A 23,010-nucleotide genomic window follows, 5' to 3' on the forward strand; every position below is an offset into this window, starting at 1 on the left:
TACATACACACACACACACACACACACACACACACACACACACACACACACACACACCAAGGAGTTCAGGGACAAGCCCATGATTATACACACACACACACACACACACACACACACACACACACACACATACACACACACACGAAATAAATGTAAAAAAAAAATAGTGCTCTCAGCCAGGGAGGAGGAGCCAGGACCTGGAGGAAGGGATAGACACAGGAACGGGAGCCTCCGGAAAGGATTGCAGCTGAGATTGGATTTGGGAGGATAGCCATGCAGAAGGAACCCTGTGAACCTGGAGGCTGGACTCTTGCAAAGACAGTGATGGATGGCTCCAGGGCCCTTCTGACCTCCTTGGACCCTCTCTGAACCCTGAGGTGTTAAAGCTGGAAAAGGAGGTGGCCGAGCCTAGACCTTGAAGGCCAGGCCAGTCTGGACTTTGAGAGTCCTGAGAGGCTGGTGAATATATCACCACAATGGGTAACCCATTAACCCTGGCTTGCTCATTAAGACCCTGGTGGATGCTCCTTCACTCCTTGGCCAAGTTCCCAGAGGTGGGTGGAAGGCAGCTATGGGAAGAAGGGAATATTGGTGGCCCCACAGATGAGGGCTGGTTGGGCTAGACTTTCTGTGTCCTTGTCCCTGAAGGAGCTTTTCTGTCCCGGGCTAGCCCGGGGGTGCCACACTACCATCCCTGTGCCTTTCATCCAACCATTCCTTCTGTGCTGACACCATGGTGCCTTGGGGGTCTGGCCAGACAGACAGGAGACTTAGGGAACCATCTAAGGGGAGGTTCACCCCCCCAAAAAAAATCTTGGAAAACAAGTTACTACTGGTAAAGCAAGATTAGTGTTGTCAGTACAGGAAAATAAATGCTGGGGGAAGAGGGGTGTCCTGCCTACTCAGCAGGACAGGGACCTAGATAACAGAAGACTATGTCAACCACTTCCTGAAACTGGTATCTCATTGGGCCTTTCACCTCACTGTCAGGTCGAGCACTGACCATGCCTGCATGCCAGGAAGCCTCCAGTGGATAAGGCTCACACCTAAGGGCTGTGGCATCCTAAGCTAGAGACTGTCTTCAAGGAAGCAAAGTGGGTGGGTCCAGATGCACCTTCCTCATGCTCTAGAACTACTGGGACAGGATCTTGGCCACCCCCCAGCCCCCACCCAGAAGTCAGGAAGCATGAAATCATCCAGGGCATTTTATGTCCCCACTTAGTAAACTGATGGAATAAAACTGACTTCAAATCCAAACATCATAGTGATTTAATCAACTTTAGGATCACAGAATCTCAAATGTTTGCTCTGATCTTCCAACACCTCAGAAATGTCAGCTTATACATCTACCCTGATGGGAAGCTCACCACCCTGAAAGGTGGGTGGGTTGGCAAGTTCTTCCCAGAGTCAAGCTCCAGCTTGCCTCTTATAATGCCTTCTGCGGGCTACAAAAGTCAGCCCATTTTTGGTGGGTCTGGTCTCAGACTCTGCTTACTGTCTAAAGCCACAGATCAGAGCGGCAAGGAATGCTCATACCCTGTGGCTACCTGGCCATAGGCTCTCAGAATCACGCAGACCACAAAGACTAGATGGGCTAGTGCTACTCAGTGGTGGTGAGAAGGCTGGCTGACCACAATGTGAACAGAACTGTGCTCCCAAGCCCCAAGCCCGACTAGTACCCTCTGGTACCTTCCTCCAGTTCAGCACCCACCTTTGATGTGGATGGAGCCTGGGTTTAGCCAAGTGTATGGGCCTCCAGAGTGTCAGCACGTTAACGTCTGGGAGCATCCAGCAGCAGGGCCAGCCTGGTACCTGGTCAACCAAGTCCATCTCCAAAACTCAGGTATAGAATCACTAAGATGACATAGGCTCTAGAGTCCCCAGTTTCAAACCTGACTCCACTGACCAATAGAGTGGGGATCTGAGAAGTCTCCCCCTTTCTGGCCTCAGTTTTCATCCTAGAAAGGATGGGTAACTACAAGATTCACTGAGATGGACATTCACAGACCACAGGAGACATCCAAGCTCTCCAAAGCCTCCATCTCAGCCTGGCACTGACACTCAGGTATGAAGTTGCCCGTCTTGCCTGGTGAACAACTTGGAGCTGAAGCCCAAAGTGCCCCCTTCCTGGCTACCCTGCCATCCCTACCCACCAAACCCTCTCCAGGTGGTATTTATTGTGTTACCTAGTTATTATCTGCTGTGTCTGGGAGCTCCAGCCAACTGGGGGAGGAAGCCCGTCTTTTCCATGGCCTGGTCCTCGCCCCATCACATGTCCTGGTCTCCAGGAGAGCCAACTCCCATCTCACAGCCCTCTGGGTCACAGGCCAAGCCTGTCTGGTCACCCACAATTCCCTGTGACCTCATTGGTCCCAAACTGCCCAACACTTTCCATACACACCCTGCTTGGCTTACCCAGGCTTCCAGAGTTCCTTTCCTCTTTGTAGCAGTTCCTCTGCCTCCCTCACCTTTTGGATGCTGGACTGTTACAGTATGCATAAAGAGTCCAAGTCTGAGCCACTGGCTGTGTCAGATGCCCCAGGTCAACATGCCCAAACCTGAGCTAAGCAATTGCCCTCTCTAGACCTCTGCCAGTCACAGGAGCCAGAGTCCAGCCCCTCAGTGGCCACCCCTGCATCCTCACTGGTTCTTTCCAGTTGGTGCTATCTGTGACCTCCTCCCAGCCACACCTAAACACCCCCCACCCTCCAGGCTCCCAAGGGCCACTCCTATCACCTGGTGACTCCCAGTCATAGACTACAACCTTGCCACTGTTTCCCTAATGTAGCTCTGGGTGCTCAGCGTGCAAATTGGAGCAGTTCCTCCCCCCACCCCCTGAAAAACCCTTCAAAGGCCCTCTTTGCCCTGCAGAGAAATTCTTGCCTTGCTGGTGCCTGCCCTTCCCACTGCACTCAGTGCGCCTGCCAGGACGTTTTGTAGGCTACTGCCTCGTCCTTCAGACCTCAGCCTCAACGCCACCTTCCTAAACCTTCATTTGCTCCCAACTCTATGGGCAAGCTGTCATTACGCTTTAGTCTGGGCTGCATCTGACAAGGAAAAGTCGTATTCTTATAACTAACTGTATTCTTATACAATGACCTTGTAAGCGTAGGCTATTTGAAGTTTCCTTTGTTTTACTTACTGGGTAAATACCTTGAAATGTAACCCCAGGATGCTCAGAGATACCTTATTGCTCTATGATGTTTTCACTACCCTGCGATGTTTTATTACTCTGTAATATCTTGAAGCTCTGCAATGCTTTCCACTCACTATGTCTGTTGATAAAGATGTAAAACTAAGAGAATGAAAAGTTCACCATTGTTTAATGAAGCACCTGGTCCAATTAGTCCAAGAAAAGTGTAGATCAAACATATCAGATATATCTAAACTTCTGCCAGTGATACCTGTTTTTATAAACTTGTAATGACCATTTGACCAGGTCCTAGTCCAATTAGCCTGGGCTAGCTATAAATCAAAAGGCACAAATGTCCTGACCCATGCCTGGGATAGCTTACATAAAGTATGTAAGCTACGTTGGCTGAGTAAAGACTCAGGAAGGAATTTTCCTGAGATAACATGGCCCATCATAAAAAGAAAGATAGGGCCCAGGTGCAAACCATGAAATGATGATGTAAAATTGACTATTTAATCCTCATCTATACTTCATTCAGGGCCCAGAGCATCTTGAATGAAGCCTTTGTTGCTAGTCTGGGTCCTCATGCATGGGTAAGGGATAAACAAGATTTCCAACTCTCCTGGGTGAATGCTTGGTCTCTTAGCTGTTTGTAGAAGTCTTCCTTAACACATTCACAGTACCCACAACCATTGCTGAATGGATGGATGCTGACTGTAGGGTGGATGGGAGGGCACAGTACAAAACCATAAAGTGGGACTGGGGTGGCTCAGAGGTAGAACAATTGCCTAGTGTGTGCAAGGCCTTGGGTTAAAAAATCTCAGTACCAGAAAAAAAAAAAAAGGAAGTATAGAAGATCCATTACTTAAAACAAAACAATGCCAGGCATGGTGACACACGCCTTTAATCCCAGCACTCGGGAGGCAGAGGCAGGAGGATCTCTGTGAGTTCAAGGCCAGCCTGGTCTACATAGTGAGTTCCAGGACAGCTGGGGCTACAGGGAGACCCTGTCTCAAAAAGACCAAAAAAAAAAAAAAAAAGGAAAAAACCCCCCAAAAACTAGCACACACTTGCAGCACCATTATGTAGCAGCCACTTTTTACTCATAATGTCCCTAATCCTACAACACCTTCACCAGGTAGACACTATCTCTTCCTCCATTTTACAGATGAGGAAACTGAGGTTTGCAGAGGCTTCTGTAGTGGGTTAAATCATGTTTCCCCCCATTACCAAGTTTATGTTCACTTGGAAGCACAGAGTGTAACCTTATTTAGAAACAGTCTTTGCAAGATAATTAGTTAAGATGAGGTCATACTGGATTAGGGTAGGCCCTAAATACAGTAATTAATGTCCTTACAAGATGGCCATGTGAGCAGCCACACAGGGAAGGTTGCCATGTGGCAATGGAGGCTGAGGTTGGAATGATGGGGCTATAAGTCAAAAAGCTCCAAGAATTGTCAGGAGGCCCCAGAATCAGGAAGCAGCAAGGAAGGATCTGGTCCCACAGTTCATAGGGAGCATGGCTCTGCTGACATGTGGAATCCCAGCTCCAGTCTCCAAAATTTAGAGAGGATATATTTGTGTTGTTTTAAGCTGTTGAACTTGTGGTAATTGGTTGTAGTAACCACAGAAAACAAATATTGCTCCCTACATCCTCTGTGTCTGTACACCCAGCAAAGGGCAGTCCAGGAAATATACATCCTGGTCTTGAGCCTATACCTAGGACACAACACCCCATGCCCTACTGCCTCTTTTACCTCTGTGGCAATTCCTGCTGAGGCTGAGAATCAATTCCTAACAGAGCAAGCTCAGGGAAAATTTGTCTCCCAGGGGAGCACAACTGTAATCCCAGCACTTGGGAGGTGAATACAGAAGGATCGGGGGTTCAAGGCCATCCTTGACTACATGATGAGCTTGAGACCAGCCTAGGCTATGTGAGACTCCAAAAACAAACATAGCAGCAGCAGCAGCAAAAATTTCTGTATCCTTTGCCATGGCTACCAGGAAGCTCTGATTCACCTGGTTATTTGCTGAAATAACATGAGCCTTGTGGTGACCTTCTTCCTCCTGGGCTTGGATTTTCCCATTGGGTGGATGGAGAAAGCCCAAAGGTGGGGCCAGTCCAGACCTAGCCCCAACTGTAGCCCTTCACCCTACTTGCTGGGTCACTCAGACCTTGGTTCACCGTCTCTCCAAATGGGCAACTACGTGGGTAGCCAAGTAGTGTGGAACGCCCAAGGTGTGACTGCCACCATTACCTGTCTCTAGGCAGGTCCCATTGGAGGCCTCATATGTCTCTATCAAGGCCTGATTCTAACGGTGTCCCCCATCTCCTACCCCACTGGCTCACCAAGGGTGGCAAGGCTGCCCTGAAGGACCCAGTGTCAACTCTCTGGGCTCCACATCATCCCCAGAGATTGAGATGGCAGCCCTGCCCCAACACTGGATTGCCACAAACACTGCTGCCCAGGGCCACACCAGGGAGAAGGGCCAGCAGCCTTTAGTTCGGTATGAATGGAGGCTGGTGTGATGGAATAATGTCCCCACTCCTGAGGGGACAACTCTGTCTCTGGGAGCTCCTGTCCAAGTCAGGTTAAGCCAGAAATAGTCCTAAGAACCAGTTCACCTAGGTACCCTGACAGCATGCTAAGGAAAACTTATCCAGAGATGTGGGTCCAGATACCACACTCTCTTTTCCTAGGGGGAAAAAAAAGTCTTCCAGGAGTCTCTCAGTGGGAGGGACATAGAGGAGGGGCTGGTTGTCTTCTTGCCACAAGACTAAGCTCTCGGCATCCCTCTTGTGCCACTGCCCCGCTCACTCCTTTCCTGCCCCATGCTCAGCCCTCCATTCCCTCTCCTCCCCACGGGCCTCCACCTTAGCCTTCACATACTCCAGGGTATGATGCCTAGTTCTGGCTCAGTCTCTGGGAACAACATGCCAGGATCTGGGAGCCATCCAGGTCTGGCTCCAGCTCTGAAGGTGCAGGGAGGAAGAGGAGGAGGGCTTACCTGGCTGTCAGCTCTGGGCAGAGGGTCTGAGAGGTCCCTAGGGGCACTTGGACTGCTGCTCAAAACTCTGGCTCTCACACTGTCAGTTCAGCAACAGCTTTCGACTTGGGGGAGGGCAGGCTGGGCAGTCATGCAGGTTTGCCAGGGAGGAAACCTGTCGTGCCAAGGTGGCCCCAGGACAATACTGTTGCAGAAGGGTAGGGGCAGAGGCTGCTGGGGAAAAAGAGGCCCAGGAATCAGCCTAAAAGTGGTTAGGGGTATCAGTGAGTGGTCAAGTGACTGTACAGTCTGTTGACTTTGGCCTTGTCTAAGGGTCTCAACCCCAGAAGATCACAAAACCTGGTATGCTGTCTTCCAACGGCCACCTCCAGACTCTGGGCAAGCATACTTGACTCAAAGGAAGGCTCCTGGCCTGCATCCCTCACTAAACACTCTGGGGCAGGTCTCCCTTCACATGCTACAGCTAGGCTGCACACTTCCCTAACCAGACACAAGCTGGACACATGCTCCTTGACCACAGGAGTGGGCTGAAGCCCAGAGCCACAAATGCCCACTCCCAGGTCATGTGAGAAGCCTAGAACTGGGGTGAGGTGGGGCTGCAGGAGCAGCAAGCCTCCGAACAGGGACTGTTGAGGGAACCCTGGGACGTAGGGACCCCACTAGAGCTAGATGACCCAGAGGAGCTCAAACCTGGTCCTCAGAGCATCCAGGAACCCCTCCATCCACCACTGCCCTTTGTCAGGCAGGAAGATTAGAACCAGACACATATGCAGCTCTGGTGTCAGTCAGGCTGACCAGAGCTGGGCTTAGCTTGCTTATCTCTCAGACAGGAGTCAGAGGAGGCATACTACACTCAATCTGCCCAGGTCTGTCCTGCCTCCCCTTAAAACTGGGAGTGCCATTCAGGATTTGCCAGAAGCTAGTAGCATCACACTAGCAGGGCAGCTACAACTGCACTGCAGAGGCAATTCCTGAAAGCAGGTGCTGGCATTGCCCGGAGCGCCTTCACAGGTCCGAAGCGCTCTTTGCACAATCGGGGAGACTGTTCCTGGAGACAGCACTGGGGTCAAATGTTTGGGAGGTGCCAAAAGGCTACCTCGTCTAGGATGGGTTCAGCGTCTCCCCTGACCGTCCTCTGGAAGAGCTCCAGCGCCAGGTCCAATTCAGGCGGGGCCCTCCCCAGCGCGACTTCTGCCAAAGAGGAGTGGCCCTGGCCCCCACGCTGGCGGCCAGTGCCAGAGCGCGCAGCCGTAGACTTGGCGCTGCCCACCCCGCGCATCCCGGGCTGGGCCCGGGTGGGTCCGGGAGGGCCAGGGCGGGGCGCAGAGCAGACAGCTCGTCTCCTGCCCGCCCTCCGGCCTGGCGTTAGCCCGCAGCGGCCATGGGGGCGCGGCTGGGCCGGCGAGCAGAGCCGGAGGCGGGCGGAGAGTCCCCTACGGCGGCAGGCGGAGGGCCCGCGCCCTACAAGCGCCGAGTGCGCTGGCTGCGCGAGATCCAGTCCACGCTCCGCGAGCGGCGGCCCGAGCGCGCCCGGCAGCTGCTGCGCCTCCTGCGCCAGGCGAGAAAGGGAGCGGGCAAGCACCGAGTGGGGACCAGGGTGGAGCTGGGGCTGCGGGCACGGATGGGTTCCTAGCGCATGATGAGGATGAGTTTCGCAGGCGCTGAGGTTCTTGCCTTGGAGGGAGGACACCGGTTTGAGGGTCAGGTAGGGCTGGCGGACTGCGCGCAGAAGAGGGGGCTGCTATGTTGGGGCTCTGGAATTTAAAGTCTGGGGTGTGTGGGGTGTGTGTGTGTGTGTGTGTGTGTGTGGTGTGGGGTGTGGTGTGTGTGTGGGGTGTGTGTGTGTGTGGTGTGGGGTGTGGTGTGTGTGTGGGGTGTGTGTGTGTGTGGTGTGGGGTGTGGTGTGTGTGTGGGGTGTGTGTGTGTGTGGTGTGGGGTGTGGTGTGTGTGTGGGGTGTGTGTGTGTGGTATGTGTGTGCACGCACGCGCTGAGAGGGCCTGGAGCTAAGACCCTGCATTTGGGCCTTCCCAAGACTGGAGAGGAGTGGATATGGGACATCTGTACTGAAGGACAATGGGAAGAGAGCAGTTTCCCCATTCTCCAGAAAGAGGAGGAAGCCCTGTACCAGGGAGAAAGGGCCCTGGGAAGTACAGCCCAGCTGATCGGGAGTGCGCTAGAAGCCAGACACCATGACACCCCAGACAAAGCCACAGGGTGCCACACATCCTAACAGGCAGCCTGAGTCCACTGAGAACGCAACCACATCAGTACATCACAGAGACACATCTGGTCCCTGTAAGACACATCTGGTACTATAGCCATAGATCCTGAGTTCTGAGTTGTCCCAGCACCACCTCTGAGTAAACCATTTCCCACTCAGCATCATCACCCTCTGCAGTAGCTGCGTGTATTGGGCCTGCAGAAGGTAGATGTTTAGAGAATGGGAAAGTGAGAGAAGTGAGGAGTCAGGACCTGGACAGAAAACCGAGAGAGGGGAATAGGGATGTAGCTCAGTGTTGGAGCATTTGCTTAGCATTTGGGAGGCCTGAGTTCTATCCCTAGCACTATAAAAAAGAAAAAGAAAAGGGAACAGAATGAGCCAGGGGAGGCAGAGGCAGGTGGATCTCTGTGAGTTTGAGACTAGCCTGGTCTACTTGGCGAGTTTCAGGCCAGCTGTAGCTACAGGGAGACCTCGTCTCAAAAAACAAAACAAAACAAAAAAAGAGGATGAGCCAGGCAAGGCAAAGTGGTATATGCCTGTATTACTAACACTTGGGAGGAAGAGGTGGGAGGATCAGGAGTTCAAGGTCATTGGGTCATTCTTAGCTTCATAGCAAGTTTAGGACCAGTCTAAACTATTTAAAACCATTAGAAAGAAAGGACAGGAGGTGGGAGGGGGAGAAAAGAAGGAAGCAACAAAAAGAGAAAAGAAAGATCACAGAGAATGAGCCAGGGCCAAGCCTAACCTCCCAGTCCTCTCCTCCTTCTCATCACACACTGGGTCGCCTCTCTGTGGGCTCAGTCTGGAAGGGTACAGCTGTCACTTCAAGAGGAGTTGACCAGACCAGAGAAAGTAGACTGCAGTCTGGAGCTCTGTCTGGGTCTGCCCAGACTCACCAGCCCCCTTCCTTCTGCTGGATCCTCCCTAGCTGGCATCTGTGGCATGAATCATATTGGAAATACAAATAGCTGAGTGACCACTGAGCAGCACCCAAGGCAAGCAGACTGTCCAGAGGCACAGATCTATCTATGATGGTGTCTGGATCCCAAAGCACTGACTGGTCTTTTCCCTGGAGCATCAGGGAGGGAATAGCCTTCAGAAACTAGCTAGGTCCCCTTTTTGTGTCCCAGAAGTTGAGATTTGGGGCATAGCCAGGAGCCTATCCTGTGCCTTAACCTACAGGGACTCTGCAACTGAAGCCCGAGGTGTTCCTGTGTGGCCTGACTTCCTGTGTGCTCAGGACTACACAGGGAATGCCATTCTCTGGCTTGGGGAGGACGGGTGAAGGCTGAATGATCCTAATCTGTCAGTATGTCCTCTGAAAGGACACTGTGAGATGTTCACCACACCTATGAGAGAAACAGGAGAAGACCAAGGAATTAAGGATCTAGAGCCTGGGTCCCAATCCAAGGGTAGGACAGATGAAGGCTGGTAGGCAGGGGAGGGTATGATGGCCAAGTCCAGGGAATTATGACTCTGTAAACTCTGTATGTCTCTGATGGCACACGACTTCTATTGTTTGGTCTCCACCAGTGGAGTGAAAGGTGAAGCTCAAACATGTTTCACAGAGTGGCTCTTATAACCCAGAGATGGATATGGAGACCAGGAAGAGGCAACTAGGTGTGAGGCCTGAACCTTGGCAGTAGCAGTAGGAAGAAGACCTACTTGATGAGCTGGGGAGAGAGAAGAAGGGAAGATGGCTAGGTGAAGTGGTAGACTTGGTGGGCCCCCTACTGAGATGGGCCATAAGACCTAAGGCCAGGAAATGAGCAGGCTGAGTCTGGACTGCCTTTGGGGGACATGAATTGGGAAAGAGCCTCACTCCCACAGGAAAGCAGATGGTGGCACAATTCAGGAAGCCTTAGGGATAGGATGGAGACAAAGGACTTGAAGGGGATGCTAGGGGCACCAGCATGCAAGGTTATCAGAGGAGCAAAATGTCACAGCAAGAAACTTCACTTCTAATTAGTGTGAGTAATCTGCTCATTACCCCCCTGAGACTCTTGCTATACCTGCCCCCCTCCAGACACTTGGCTCTCACCACCTGTGGGGAGGTTTCAGCAAGCCTCAGAGTGGGAAACATGGGAACCAGTGAGGGGTGTCTTCTGTCTGGCCTGGAGAAGGGGAACTCTGGCCCCTGGCTTATTCAACTAACACTTCACTACCTCTAGGACCTGGGCCTCGAGGGGAACCTCCTCACTGACATCCTCTACAGGAACGTGACTTTCCTGAATCTGGTGGACCCCATCTCGCATGACCTGCTGGTGAACCTGGCCCGGGACCTGCAGTGCCCTAAGAAGGTGAGGTCAGCAGGCATAGGCCCCAGGTTGGGTGGTATGGTTGACATGGGTTAGGAGCTTGAATTCTCATGTAGCTTGCTGTGCAGTCTTAGGCAAGTCATTTTTTTCCTCCTTGAGACCAGCTTCAGGAGCAGGTGTGATCTGTGCTTTGCCAAACCTGAAAATCACATTATTGAGTAGACCTGTTTCCCAAATGGTAGAGCTGTGCACCAGGCCCATTGACTCTATCTGAGCAGAAGACATAGAGGGACATGGGATAGAGACTGTTCTAACAAATACACTATCAGAACTGGACTCTTGTTCCTAGGTCAAAGGAGAGTCACCCTAGACTGGGGCTGGGTCCCTCTCCATGAGTCTCTATCCTGCTTAGACACCCGTGGGGCTGGGGGTTCACTGTGTCCCTTCTATAGCTACTTGGGCCAACAACTTCCACCTCATGCTAAGTTGAAGTCTACTGCCAGCAGCTTCCACTGCCCTGGGCCCTGTTCCAGCAGTACCTGCAGATGTGCCATTGTGAATGAGGATATTGTACTGGCCTGAGTATCTGTGGTCAGCCACCAGCCCCTAAGCCCTGAACATAATGAATCCCCCCACATAAAATAATGGTGTCTACTATAGGCTCTTTCAGCTCTGAACCCCACATCTGTACTCAGCTGGCTAATCCACAGCCATCCCAGTAACCACCAGCTCTGCTGTCACTGTGTGTATCTCATGCTCTGGGGGCTGCTAGCAGGGACAGTATGAAAGAATGTTCTGGGTAATGGAACATGCTCAGTGCCAGCTGTGTGGAAAGCACATTTTGTATTCTGCCCCAAGTTGGGCCTCTTTGGGGACGCAATTAGGACCAACAGAGAACCATGTGGTATACAGTAAAACATAAAGTCCCAGCCCTGTCAGCCCAGACCCAGGCCCCACAGGTGCAGTGTAGCTTGAAGAACGAGAGGAAGAACATGCTGACCTGGCTTGTTCCTATTCCTTGGGACTGGCGTCTGTGGAGCAGGGCTCCCTCGAGGGGCCTGGTCTGCCCTCCTCCTTGTGGCAAGTCCCCTGGGGGTGCTGAGGGCGGCAGAGGCTGATAGCCCAAGCTGCTGGCCTTGGGCCTGAGGACAGGGAACAAGGGCCCATTGTCTGGGCTTCCTCCCACCGGGCACTGCGAGCCTCAGACTAGCCTATCCAGCTCCCAGCAGGCAGCCTTTCCTGGCATTGTGCCAGACTACAGCCACGATGGAATGGCAGGGGCTGAGGCTCATCCTGACCATGATGTTCCCCCCCATAGGACCATGAGCCCTGGAAATCCTCAGATAAAATCTGTCGACAGCTCATCTACCACCTCACCCCTCACTCCAAACGGCAGCCCCGCAGGAAAACCCAGAGCAGGTAAGGAGACTCCAGCCACAGCTCCTCTCCACTGTCAACACTGTCCTTCAGGTCCCTTCTCAGGCCAGTACCTGAACTTCTCTGAGTGGGTGGGTATGTAAAATCTCACCTTTCATCTGTTTTTGTTTTGTTTTCTTTGTCTTTTTGAGACAAGGCCTCTCTGTAATCCCAGTTGGCCTGGAATTCACTATGTAGACCAGGCTGACCTTGAACTCACAGAGATCCATGTGCCTCTGCCTCCCGAGCACTGGGATTAAAGGCATGTGCCACCATGCCTGATTACCTTTCATCTGTTTTATGACTCCAGCCCTGGCAACCAGCCTGGCTCACAGTAACAGATGCCCCTAAGCCAAGCAGCATGCTCCATCTAAGTTACTTCCCATTTCCTGTAGGACAGTGACACCGCCTACCATTCACTGATCCCTCAATCCATGGCCCTTTCTTAGGGCCCTAGACTTCCTTGGGTTCCAGTTACATCAGGTAAAATCTTCTTATGGACACAGATTCTGGGAATCCCATTTTACAGGGAAGAAAATGGTGTCAGGAGGAGCAAAGTGGCCTGCCTAAGACCATACCTTCCCTGATTATCCTGCAACCCTTTTAGAATCCATCAACACCAGGCTACCTGATTCAGAGACCTCCATAGCTTCCTGATAGCACACTATGCTGTGGGGTTCCCTATTTGGTCATAGCATCATAGTTTCATGATACAGTCTCAGCCTGTAACTGGATACAGGTAACTAAACTTAGAGGTCTAGAACCACAGCTTGGAGCTGACTCTAGCACATGTTCCCTATTTAACCACCACCGCCCCCGCCAGCCCGCCTGGTCCCATCTCGGGTCTGGTGGTCCAAGGTGAATCCAGAGCCCATGAGATTGTTCCCTGCCATGGCAGGTGGGACCCTGACAATGTGCTCACTGCTCTCGGTACCCTACTACCCAAATCAGGCCTTTCTGCCTAGAGGGCTGCATAAAGGACAGGAGAGAGAGCACAAAGGGCATGGGAGAAGTGGGGGACACTTCCTCAGCCTCTAAATGCTCCTTCTAGCTTAACATAGGGAGGCCTCCCCACTAGAAATTCCTAACCCCACATTACCCAATTCCCCTTTTACTATCATGGGTCTGTCCCCTCTCAATCCCCTGAACACTGAGGGGACCTGGCTGATCCCACATTTCTTCATAGCAAAGTTTTTCCTTATCCGTTAGCTTTAGTACACAGCTTCAAAAGGGGTACAGAGAAAAGAATATACACTCAGGAATCAGAGCATCTTGATTTAGAGTTCTGGTCCCCATGTAGTAATATGCAGCCAAAAAAAGAATTTTTTTCCCCTGCTCTTAGCTCTCTGAGAGTGGGAAATCACTTCTACCTCCTTGGGCTGTCATAAAAATAAGTTAAGATTGGGGTTTGACAGATGGCTCAGTGGTTAACAGCACTGGCTACTCTTGCAGAGGACTGGGGTTTAGTTCCCAGCACCCACATGGTAACTAACAACTGTCTGTAACTCCAGTTCCAGGGAATCCAATGCCCTCTTCTGACCTCTGAAAGCATTTCATGACATGGATGCACTTACATACACTCATGCAAAACACTCATACACATAAAAATAAGATAAGATTAGCAAATGTAACTGTTGTGGTGATCCTGGGCACACGGCAAGGTTTTACAATGATAATAGTTTGTGCACAGAGCCTTAATGCCACAGTCCTCACAGCAACCCTGTCTTCTTTTCATCAAAGGGGAAACTGAGTTCAGAGAGGTCCCCAGCATTGCCTATCGCTACCAACTTAGAAAGTAGCAGTTCAAACCAGGCTTTGCCAGACTGGTGGGCCAAGACTGCCCTGAATGAGTCACTGTGGTGGCTGGGGTGCTGTCTGGCTCTGGGCCCTTGTTCAGTCCACCCACCTGTATCCCTCCATAGCCTCAAGAGCAGCCTTCAGAAGACTCTGCTGGCGGGGGAGACTGTGGACCTTTCTGGCATCCCACTGTCAGCCCAAGATGTGCAACACATAACACGCTACCTGGTCAGTCATGGAGCTGAGCTGGCAGTCTTAGACCTGAGCTTCACAGATCTGAGCGATGAGCTGTTGCACCTGCTGCTACCCAGCCTGTGGGCACTGCCCCGCCTCACCCAACTACTGCTCAATGGCAACCGACTGACACAAGCTGCTGCCCGTGAGCTCACTGAGGCCATCAAAGACACCACCAAATTCCCTGTGCTGGCCTGGGTGGATCTGGGCAATAATGTCGATGTGGCCTCACTTCCCCAGCCCCTGCTGGTTGGTTTGCGTCGGCGACTGAGCCAGCATACCTCACTCCCCACCATCTATGAGGGCCTGGACCTCGAGCCTGCAGGTAGCCTGGCTGGGCACACTGCTGCTTCAACCTGGGGCTCTGCAGCTGCTGACCCAGGGCCTGATGCCCAGGCTTGCTGTGCCAGGTGACTTAGTTACTGGCCTGGCTCATTGCTACTGACTGAGGATGCTCTTAAGAACCAGGTCCAGGAGGTCCCATGGAAAGCCAGTGAAAATGCTCAATTGGGAATGAAGGGGGTGGAAGGAGAAGGGTTTCATAGGAGACAAGACAGACAGTCCAGGCTAGAGGCTCCACCTTGCCCAGCAGGAGGGGCCCCAGCTTCCACAGCCCAGACCTTCCAGTAAAGGGTAGTACCCCTCACCTCAGCCTTTCTGCATTGTAGACCTCAGACTCTCAGCCCTACTGCTGAGATAGAGAAGCCCCATCTGCCCAAGAGGGGTGGACCACAGTCATGCTGACTTTCCCCTAGTATTCCCTGGCAAGGCTCCAATGGAGACTGAGATGTAGGGAGTCATGGGTTCAACTGTGTGGACTGGGGAGTTGGAAGAGGCCTGATGTCTGGGCAGGATTTAGGCTCTGTACATGTGGGAGCTGCAGGGGAGCAGGTAGGGAGCTGGAGACAGGCAGAGCTCTGCATGGAGCCCCACAGCAAGTACAATCAGGGCCCTTCAGTGTGCTTTGAGCTGGGCACAAGGCTTCACTGACCAGAGCCAAGGCCACAGTAGACCTGAGTGGGTTGAATGGATACTTGTCTCCTAAGTATCCCCAGGCCCATCCCCTAGGCCTCTTGTATTGGGGGGTATGCGACTCAGCAGGGTGAGGAGATGCATTTGGCTGTGTGTTTCCTCCAGTCCTGGAGTCACACACAACATGCAAGGAGTGGAGGTAGGCCCAGCCAGCAGCAGGAGTCCTCAGGGCAGAACAGTCCTAAGGATACCTCTACATAAGGTACTGTCTTCCTTCTGCTCCAAATCCCTTAAGGTGGGCTCCCAAGTAGAAACCTATGTCTGGTCACCTTTATTGCCTCACATATGGAAGTAGAGGTTAGCTCAATCAGCAGACAGGCACAGCAAGTGAGGAAGGCAGCCCAGAGTGGGAAAGCCAGTGGTCTAAGGCCCCTGTGCAGAGCCAGGACAAATGGGCCTGGTGGCTGTGGTGAGATCTAGTAAGAGGGCAGCCCCATGGTCAAGAAGAAAGCTGAGGTGACTTTGGATCCTTTTACCCCTGGCCCCCAAGTTCTGACTTCTCCCCATGCCCCACCTCTGTCTCCAAGTAGACTATGAGCAGTACATCCAGCCTCCATGAAACATAGATTCCAGCACATCCCCAGACAAGCAGGATGCATAAGAGCCTCCCAGGATACTAGGGTGACCAAGAAGGGAAAAGACAGGGTCACTGTCATGTCTTAGGAATGGAAAGCAGTGATGAGGAAAGGGATCTTCCCTCAAGCTCCACTGCTTGTCAGGAGGCAGTGAAAGAGCACAGGTCCAGCTGGCTGTACTCACCACTGGCTGGGGGACCTGGCCAGGCCGGTCTGTTTCTTAGCCTTGGACCTCAGCTTTCTCCTCACTGCTAAACAGAACATACTGTCTCTAACCCTTCTGCTCTCAGCGCTTCATCCTGAAGCTCTAACCACATCTGCCTCCTCTGTTTAAAGACATGGCCTGGAGCCATGAAAGCTTTCCTGTGCCCCATCTAGTACAGGGGTTTGTGCTTCCTGGAGCCCCATAAAGTAGGGTGGAATATGGGCCAGCAGAGAGAAGGAAGGGAGGACCAGCCTTGGCCTAGCAACCTGATAAACCCTTTACACGCGCAAGCAGCTGAGTTCTCCCTGTAATTCCTCATTGGACAAAATCCAAGCTCTGCGTCTCTCCTGCCCTCCTCGCTCCCTGCCCACATTTGGCCTCAAGCCAGCCCACAAACCTTTGGATGTCACTGTGCAGAGATGCTGCTAGGATAATGACCGAGGACCAGAGCCAAGTGTCCCTGGCGGGTTCCTGAAGAATCCAGGTGGCATGTGACGCAGCAGCTGAGCCACAGTCTGAGGCAGCTGAGGAGATGTGGCCTTGCTGCTGTCCAAGTGTCCCTGGCCCTTCACGAAGCTATCATGACCACCAGCAAGGAGACTCTGTGGGCAGGGACAGAGAGCACCAGAAGTGAGGGATGTGCTTTGTCTTAATCTGTTTTGTACTTCTATAACAGAATACCATAGCCTGGGCAATTTATAAACAACAGAAGTTTATTTGACGCATGGTTCAGAAGTCTGGGAAGTCAGATGGAAGGACTACATCTGGTGAGGGCTTTCTTGCTGTGTCATTGTATGACAGAAGCATCACATGGCCAGAGAGCACATGAGGGGGCCCACTGTGGCAATAAGCACTTCTGTTCATGAGCACAGAGTCCTGACCAAATCGTCTCCTAAAGCATATCTCAAGCCTGTGGGTTTCAACACATGCACTTTGAAGGATGAATTTGAAGCATATTATGCCTCATACAGCCTGGTGGGGCAGAGGACACTGGCCAGGAAAGTTCTGGTCAGGAGTGTGCCCACCAGAGCTGCAGACCGAGGAGGAGGAGGCATGTGGGCCTTACCCAGGCCAGTCTTGGAGGCAGACAAACCCATCCTGGTCTTCTCCCTCCTTCTGGGAACTAGGTACAAAAACTGTCCTTATCCTGCTGAAGTGAGGATGAGATAAGGTTTGGAAAGGGCCTACCATATGAGGTACACAGGCAGGCACACTACAATATCATTTGGGGCCATCACCCAGGCTCTCTGTGTAGTAATGTTTGGAAGGAGCTAGGCAGTATGAAAGTATTTGTTTATTATTTGTTTATTATTTATTTATTTATTTATTTATTTAGGTGTTGGGAATTAAAGCCTGGGCCTCAAGCATATAGGCAAGTGCTCTACCACTGAGCTCTATCTCCAGCCCTCTTCTTATTTACTTCCTTATTATCTCTTTAGCCAGGGTCCTGCTATGTGGTCTAGGCTAGCCCTGAACTCCACTAGTCATCCTGAATCCACCTCCTGAGTGCTGGAATCATACGTATGTAGCCTTGTGCCTGGCACAATTTTTTGAGAATCCAGAGTCACAGCCAACTGAGCTCTGTTGCTGTTATCATCAACCCAGCACCGAGGTTTTCTCGGGGACCTGGGTGGGGAGGGTGAAGAAAGCACACTGTTCCTCAGAGATTGTTGCCGATCACCACCACCAAAAACAGCCAATATTTTCTTCCCAACTGCAAACTTTATTTTTGTTTTTTGAAAACAGTGATTTATTTTAAAAGTAAGCTTTGAGAAGCTAGGTATAGTGGCACATGCCTGTGATCCCAGTGCTTAAGAGACGGAGGCAGGAAGATCAGGAGTTCAAGGCCAGGTTTGGCTATATAGTAAGTACAAGGCTAGCTGGAGTTGCATGAAATCATGCCTCAAACAACAACAAAAATCTTCATTGTGATATAAATATAATAAACATACTGTTAGAAGTTTAAGGTGTGCAATATGTTTTGCCATATTAATACATCCATGAAAATCATGGTAGTGAATGTATTTGTCACCCCCAAGTTTCCTTCCCTTCCACCCCTCTCTGCCCCTATAGATTTGTTTACATTTTCTAGATTTGGAATAATTTATGGAATCCTACGTGCGCTCTCTTACATATTTCTCAAAGCAGCATAATTATTTTGAAATTCATCTATGTAATACATCATTGTACACATCAATGTTTGCTTTTTGAATCATCTTTCATCAGGTGGATGTGCCACAGCTTATCCATGCACCTGTTGATGGACATTTGGTTGTTTCCAGGCTCTGGCTGTCATAGATAAAGCTGCTATGAAAATTCATTCACTGGTTTTGGCGTGAACACTTCCTTTTCTCTTGAGTAAATACCTAGAAATGTGTATCAGTCGTCTTTCATTGCTGTGAGTAAACATCTAAGAAAAACAAGAGAGAAGAAGTTGTTTTGGTTCATGATTTCAAAGGTGTTGCTCCGTAGCCACTTGGCCCTATAGCCCTGGATCTGAGAGAAGGCTCAACATGGCAGAGTGTGTGGTGGAGCAAAGCCATTCATTCCTGGTTGCTGGGAAGGCAGGGGAGGGGCAGGATACAACTTCAGTGACATACTTTCTTCAGCTATGACCAACATTGCCCATCCAGTTATAGGGTCACCAGTGGATTAACCTATTGATGATCCAGTCACCTCTGTATAGTCCCCAGCTTCCAACCAAGCCTTCACTCCATCAGCTGCATCACCACATTTGGGAAATACAGCTCATATTCAAACCATAATAGAATAGAATGGCTAGATTTAAAGAAATTATCAAAGGGCTGGAGAGATGGTTCAGCAGTTAAGAGCACTGACTGCTCTTGCAGAGGACTTGGGTTCAGTTTCCAGCACCCACATGGTGGATAACAACCGTCTGTAACTCCAGTTCCAGGGAATCCGACACCTTCTCTGGCTTCCGTGGGCTTTCCATGACATGGGTGCACTTACAAACATGCAGGCAATATACTCATAAAATAAAAATAATAAAATTATTTTAAGAAACTATCAAATTGACTTTCAATGTATTTATTAAAGTTCACATCCCTACAAACAATGTATAACTCCTCCTATTTATGGTTTCTAATTTAAAAATTATTTATTATTAGTGTATATATGGGTACCCATGCCATGGCACATGTGTGGAGGTCAGGGGACAACTTTGTGGAGTTCTTTCTTTCCACCTTTACATGGGTTCCAGGGATCAAACTCAGGCCTTTTGAGATTTTTCTCCTTACCACTTGTTTTGAGTTATGATATGCATGTTCCTCATGTTTCGTTTGCTTGGAGCTCATTTAGCTTCTTGGATCTATGGGCTTAGATTTTATCAAATTTGGAAAGATTTTGGATATTATTTATTCAAATAAATTTTTTATCTTTCCCTTGGACACTCCAGTGTCCATATGTGGGGCCGCTTGAAGTTACCCCACAGCTTACTCTTCTTCCAACTTTTCTTTCTTTATGTTTAAATTTTGGGTAGTTTCTTTGTTTCTTTTAGTTATGCTCTCAAATTCATTACTTTAGGTTTTTTTGTTTGTTTGTTTGTTTTTTTAGCTTTCCTGGGGATTGAATTTAGGGCTTCCTGTATTATAGGCAAGCACTCTACTGCTGAGGTACATCTCCAGCCTTATTATTAACACACTCTATGTAGCCCAGGCTGGCCTTGAACTTACTATGTATTGGAGGATGACTTTGAACTCCCAACTCTCCTACCTCCATCTCTTGAGTACTGGGATTACAGGCATGTGCCACCATACCATACCTGACTTCATTTTTACCTTTTGAGACAGGGTGTCATTATATTACCTAGGCGGTCTTTGAACTTGTGATCTTCCTGCTTCAGCCTCCTGAGTAAAGATCACAAGCTTGAGCTACCAGGCCCAGCTTTTAAACTTTTCTTTTAAAAATATTTTACTATTTTTATTTTATGTGTATGAGTGTATTGCCTGAATGTGTGTAAGTGTACCCATGTCATACAGTGCCCATAGAGGTCAGAAGAGGGTGTTGGATTCCCTGGAACTGAAGTTTTGGATGGTTGTTAGCCACCATGTGGGTGCTGGGAATTGAATCTGGGTCTTCTGCAAGAGCAGCTAGTGCTCCTAACTCCTGAGCCATCTCTCCAGCCCATTAAACTTTTCTTATGAAATGATTAATCTGCTTGTTTTTAAGCTCACCCAGAAATTCTACTTGAGTTTCTCTTCTCTCTTCCTTCCAATCCCCTTCCTTTCAAAACTCTCTACCTAACTGTTTGAATACATGGAATGTAGGTAACAGTCCTTTTAATGCCATTCTCTGCTAATGGATGCTGTATCAGCTTTGAATTTCTTTGCTTACTCTCCTCATTGTTGGTTATGGTTTCCTGCTTCTCTGCATACCTAGTAATTTTTTTTTTTTTTGGTCTTTTTTTTGAGACAGGGTCTCCCTGTAGCCCCAGCTGTCCTGGAACTCACTATGTAGACCAGGCTGGCCTTGAACTCACAGAGATCCGCCTGCCTCTGCCTCCCGAGTGCTGGGATTAAATGCATGCGCCACCATGCCCAGCCAAAATGTGTTTTGTTTTATTAAAGGTATGCGCCACCATACCTGGCCTTAGTAATTTTTTTATGCCTAGTAATTTTTGTTTGGATGCCAGACTTTTTTTTTTTTTTTTTTTTTTTTTTTTTGAGATGGGACCTCTGTCACTATGTAGCCCTGGCTGGCCTGGAGCTCACTATGTAGACCAGGCTGGCCTTGGCTTTGAATTCACAGAGATCCACCTGCTTCTGTCTCCCAAGTACCAGGTTTAATGATGTGCACAGTACTCCTGGCTCAGACATTATTTACCTAGATGCTGGATATTTTGATATCGCTATTTTTTTTTTTTTTTTGAGGCAGACCTTCCCTCTAGCCCAGGCTGACCTGGTCATTATCCTGCATCTCAGGCTGGCCTAGAACACACCTGGATCCTACAGGCATGAGCCACCACACCCAGCTTATTCTGGGATACATTTACTTGAACTAGAACAACAATTTGATCCTTTCAAGTCTTGTTTTTACGGCTTGTTAGGCAGGTCCACAGCAGTGCTAGTCTAGGGCTAATTGCTCCTCTTTATGAGACAAGATCTTCTTGAGTAGTTGTCATTAATTATTTTTGTTTTTCAAATGTAACACCGTCTTTATTTTTCAGTTATTAAATCAGTCAAATAATAATTTAGTGCCAAAGTATTACTTATACATATAACCACATGTAACAGCATGCAATTTTACTTGAAAAATAAATAATGAAACATTAATTCACTTACATGTTGTCCATAACACCGATAATCTGTGGGGTGTGCGTGCGCGATGCTTGCGTTTGTGTGTGCGTGTGTTGTGCCCTACTCATCACTTACTCTCTTATTTCCTTAGACAGGGTCTTTCACTGAACCTGGTGCTAGGCTGGCAGCCAGCAAACGCCAGCATCCTGTGTACCCCTGAATCCAGCACTCCTGTTGGAGGCTTGCATGGCCACATCCAACTTTTTACTTGGGTGGTAGGGATTTGCACTCAGGTCTTCATGCTTGCACAGCAAGTGTTTTTACCCACAGAGCAATTATCCCAGCTCTGATGGGCTTTCTGAAAAAGTGCTTTGTTTTCTGAAAGTTTTGTTGTTTTTCAAAGAATAAAAAAACATTTGAAAAGACTGAACCCTAACAGTGACACTTAGAAGTCACATCATGTTGGGGCTGGAGAGGTGGCTCAGCAGTTAAGAGCACTGGCTACTCTTGCAGAGGACCTGGGACTGATTCCCAGCATGTACATGGTGGCTAACAACCATCCCTAACTCTAGTTCCAGGGGACCTGATGCCCTTTTCTGATCTCTGCAGGCATTGCACAACATGGGTGCACTTAGATACATGCAGGGAATATACTCATACACATAAAAAGAATAATTTTTTACATTGTTTAATAACCACATACTTAGAAGAAGCATTTCATTAGTACAGGATTGGAATATTCAATAACAATTTCCAGAGCTAAGATGGATATCTTTCAAAATTGGATGTAAATTTTTAGGTTTACAGTTGAATTATTAGTTACCCCTCCAGATGGTTCATTTAAATATTCGTGAAGCACTGCTTTTATGATAAGTCTTACTACTCACAAGAGGAAAAATGCAGTTGCTCCCCTAAGGAGCTCAAAAAGAGGAAATGGAGATAGACATCCACTTAATCATAACAACAGGGCCTGATACCTGCAGTGGTCAGGCACTGACAGGTACCAAGGAAGGGTGTGTTCCTCCAAGTGGACCAGAAAGAGAGAGGTTCTTGGAGGAAGAAATGTTTTATTTGAGTCTTTCATTTTCACATGTTCCAGCTTTTCTCATCATAAAATCCACATACCTGCTGGACATAGGGGCACAAGCTGGTAATCACATCACTTAGGAGGTTAAAAAAGGGAGATTGCATAAAATTGAATGAATTTTTAACCTTTAAAAAGATCTCCATTTCATTTTAGAAAATAATGTTCCTTGCAGAAAGACTCATTGTTTTTGCTACTGAGATGTTGGTGCATACATCTCTAATCTGTATGTATCTGATTATTACTAGTCATAATCAGTTGCACTTGGATCCTTGGCACTGGTGTATGTCTGTAAAGTCATTGGGTAGATTTCAGTGGTAATGTTTACCACCTCTACTAGTTAACATGATGTAAATTTCCATGATTTCTTCTCAAATATAATACATTTTAAAAATTTTGTTGATTTTGTGTGTATGTGTATTTGTGTGTGTATGTCACATAGAACATCCCAAACCAACTTATTCAACTATACATCCACTTCCCAGATGGCACCCTCCTATAGCTTCCCTCCCCCGACTAGAGCCCTTATACTCTGTCTGCTGTGTTGTTGGCACCCCAGCCATTCCCCACTACTTGCTCTTCTGGTGACTCTAGTCAGCCTATCTAGAGGTCTTTGTTTTAGGAGGGTCAGCTGTTCCTCATCTAGCAGCAATCAGTTGTCAATATTCCTTTAGATAAGATTGAGGTCTGCTGTTCATTTTCCCAGTTCTATGCTGGGTTACTATCTGGGAATCCCTTGGGCCACCCTGGCCAACAACTCAAAAGAAGGTATCTCCTATCTGGCATTGTT

General features: G+C 49.3%; 1 protein-coding gene across 2 annotated transcripts; it reads left to right on the forward strand.

Moving 5' to 3' along the window:
* Positions 1-7,469: 7,469 nt before the first annotated feature.
* On the forward strand, positions 7,470-17,184 carry Lrrc75b (leucine rich repeat containing 75B). Of its 2 annotated transcripts, none has more exons than XM_008837880.2 (4): positions 7,470-7,700; positions 10,536-10,664; positions 11,941-12,041; positions 13,961-17,184. In XM_008837880.2, exons 1-4 carry the CDS (start codon positions 7,524-7,526, stop codon positions 14,481-14,483), a joined length of 930 nt encoding a protein of 309 aa, XP_008836102.1. In that variant the 5' UTR covers positions 7,470-7,523; the 3' UTR covers positions 14,484-17,184. The 2 variants fall into 2 exon arrangements, with proteins under 2 accessions (XP_008836102.1, XP_029421675.1); XM_029565815.1 differs by lacking the exon at positions 7,470-7,700 and adding an exon at positions 7,717-7,847.
* Positions 17,185-23,010: the final 5,826 nt, after the last annotated feature.

The sequence above is a fragment of the Nannospalax galili genome, unplaced genomic scaffold (genome assembly GCF_000622305.1).
Source record: "Nannospalax galili isolate Female #2095 unplaced genomic scaffold, S.galili_v1.0 scaffold1359, whole genome shotgun sequence".
Lineage (NCBI taxonomy): Eukaryota > Metazoa > Chordata > Mammalia > Rodentia > Spalacidae > Nannospalax > Nannospalax galili.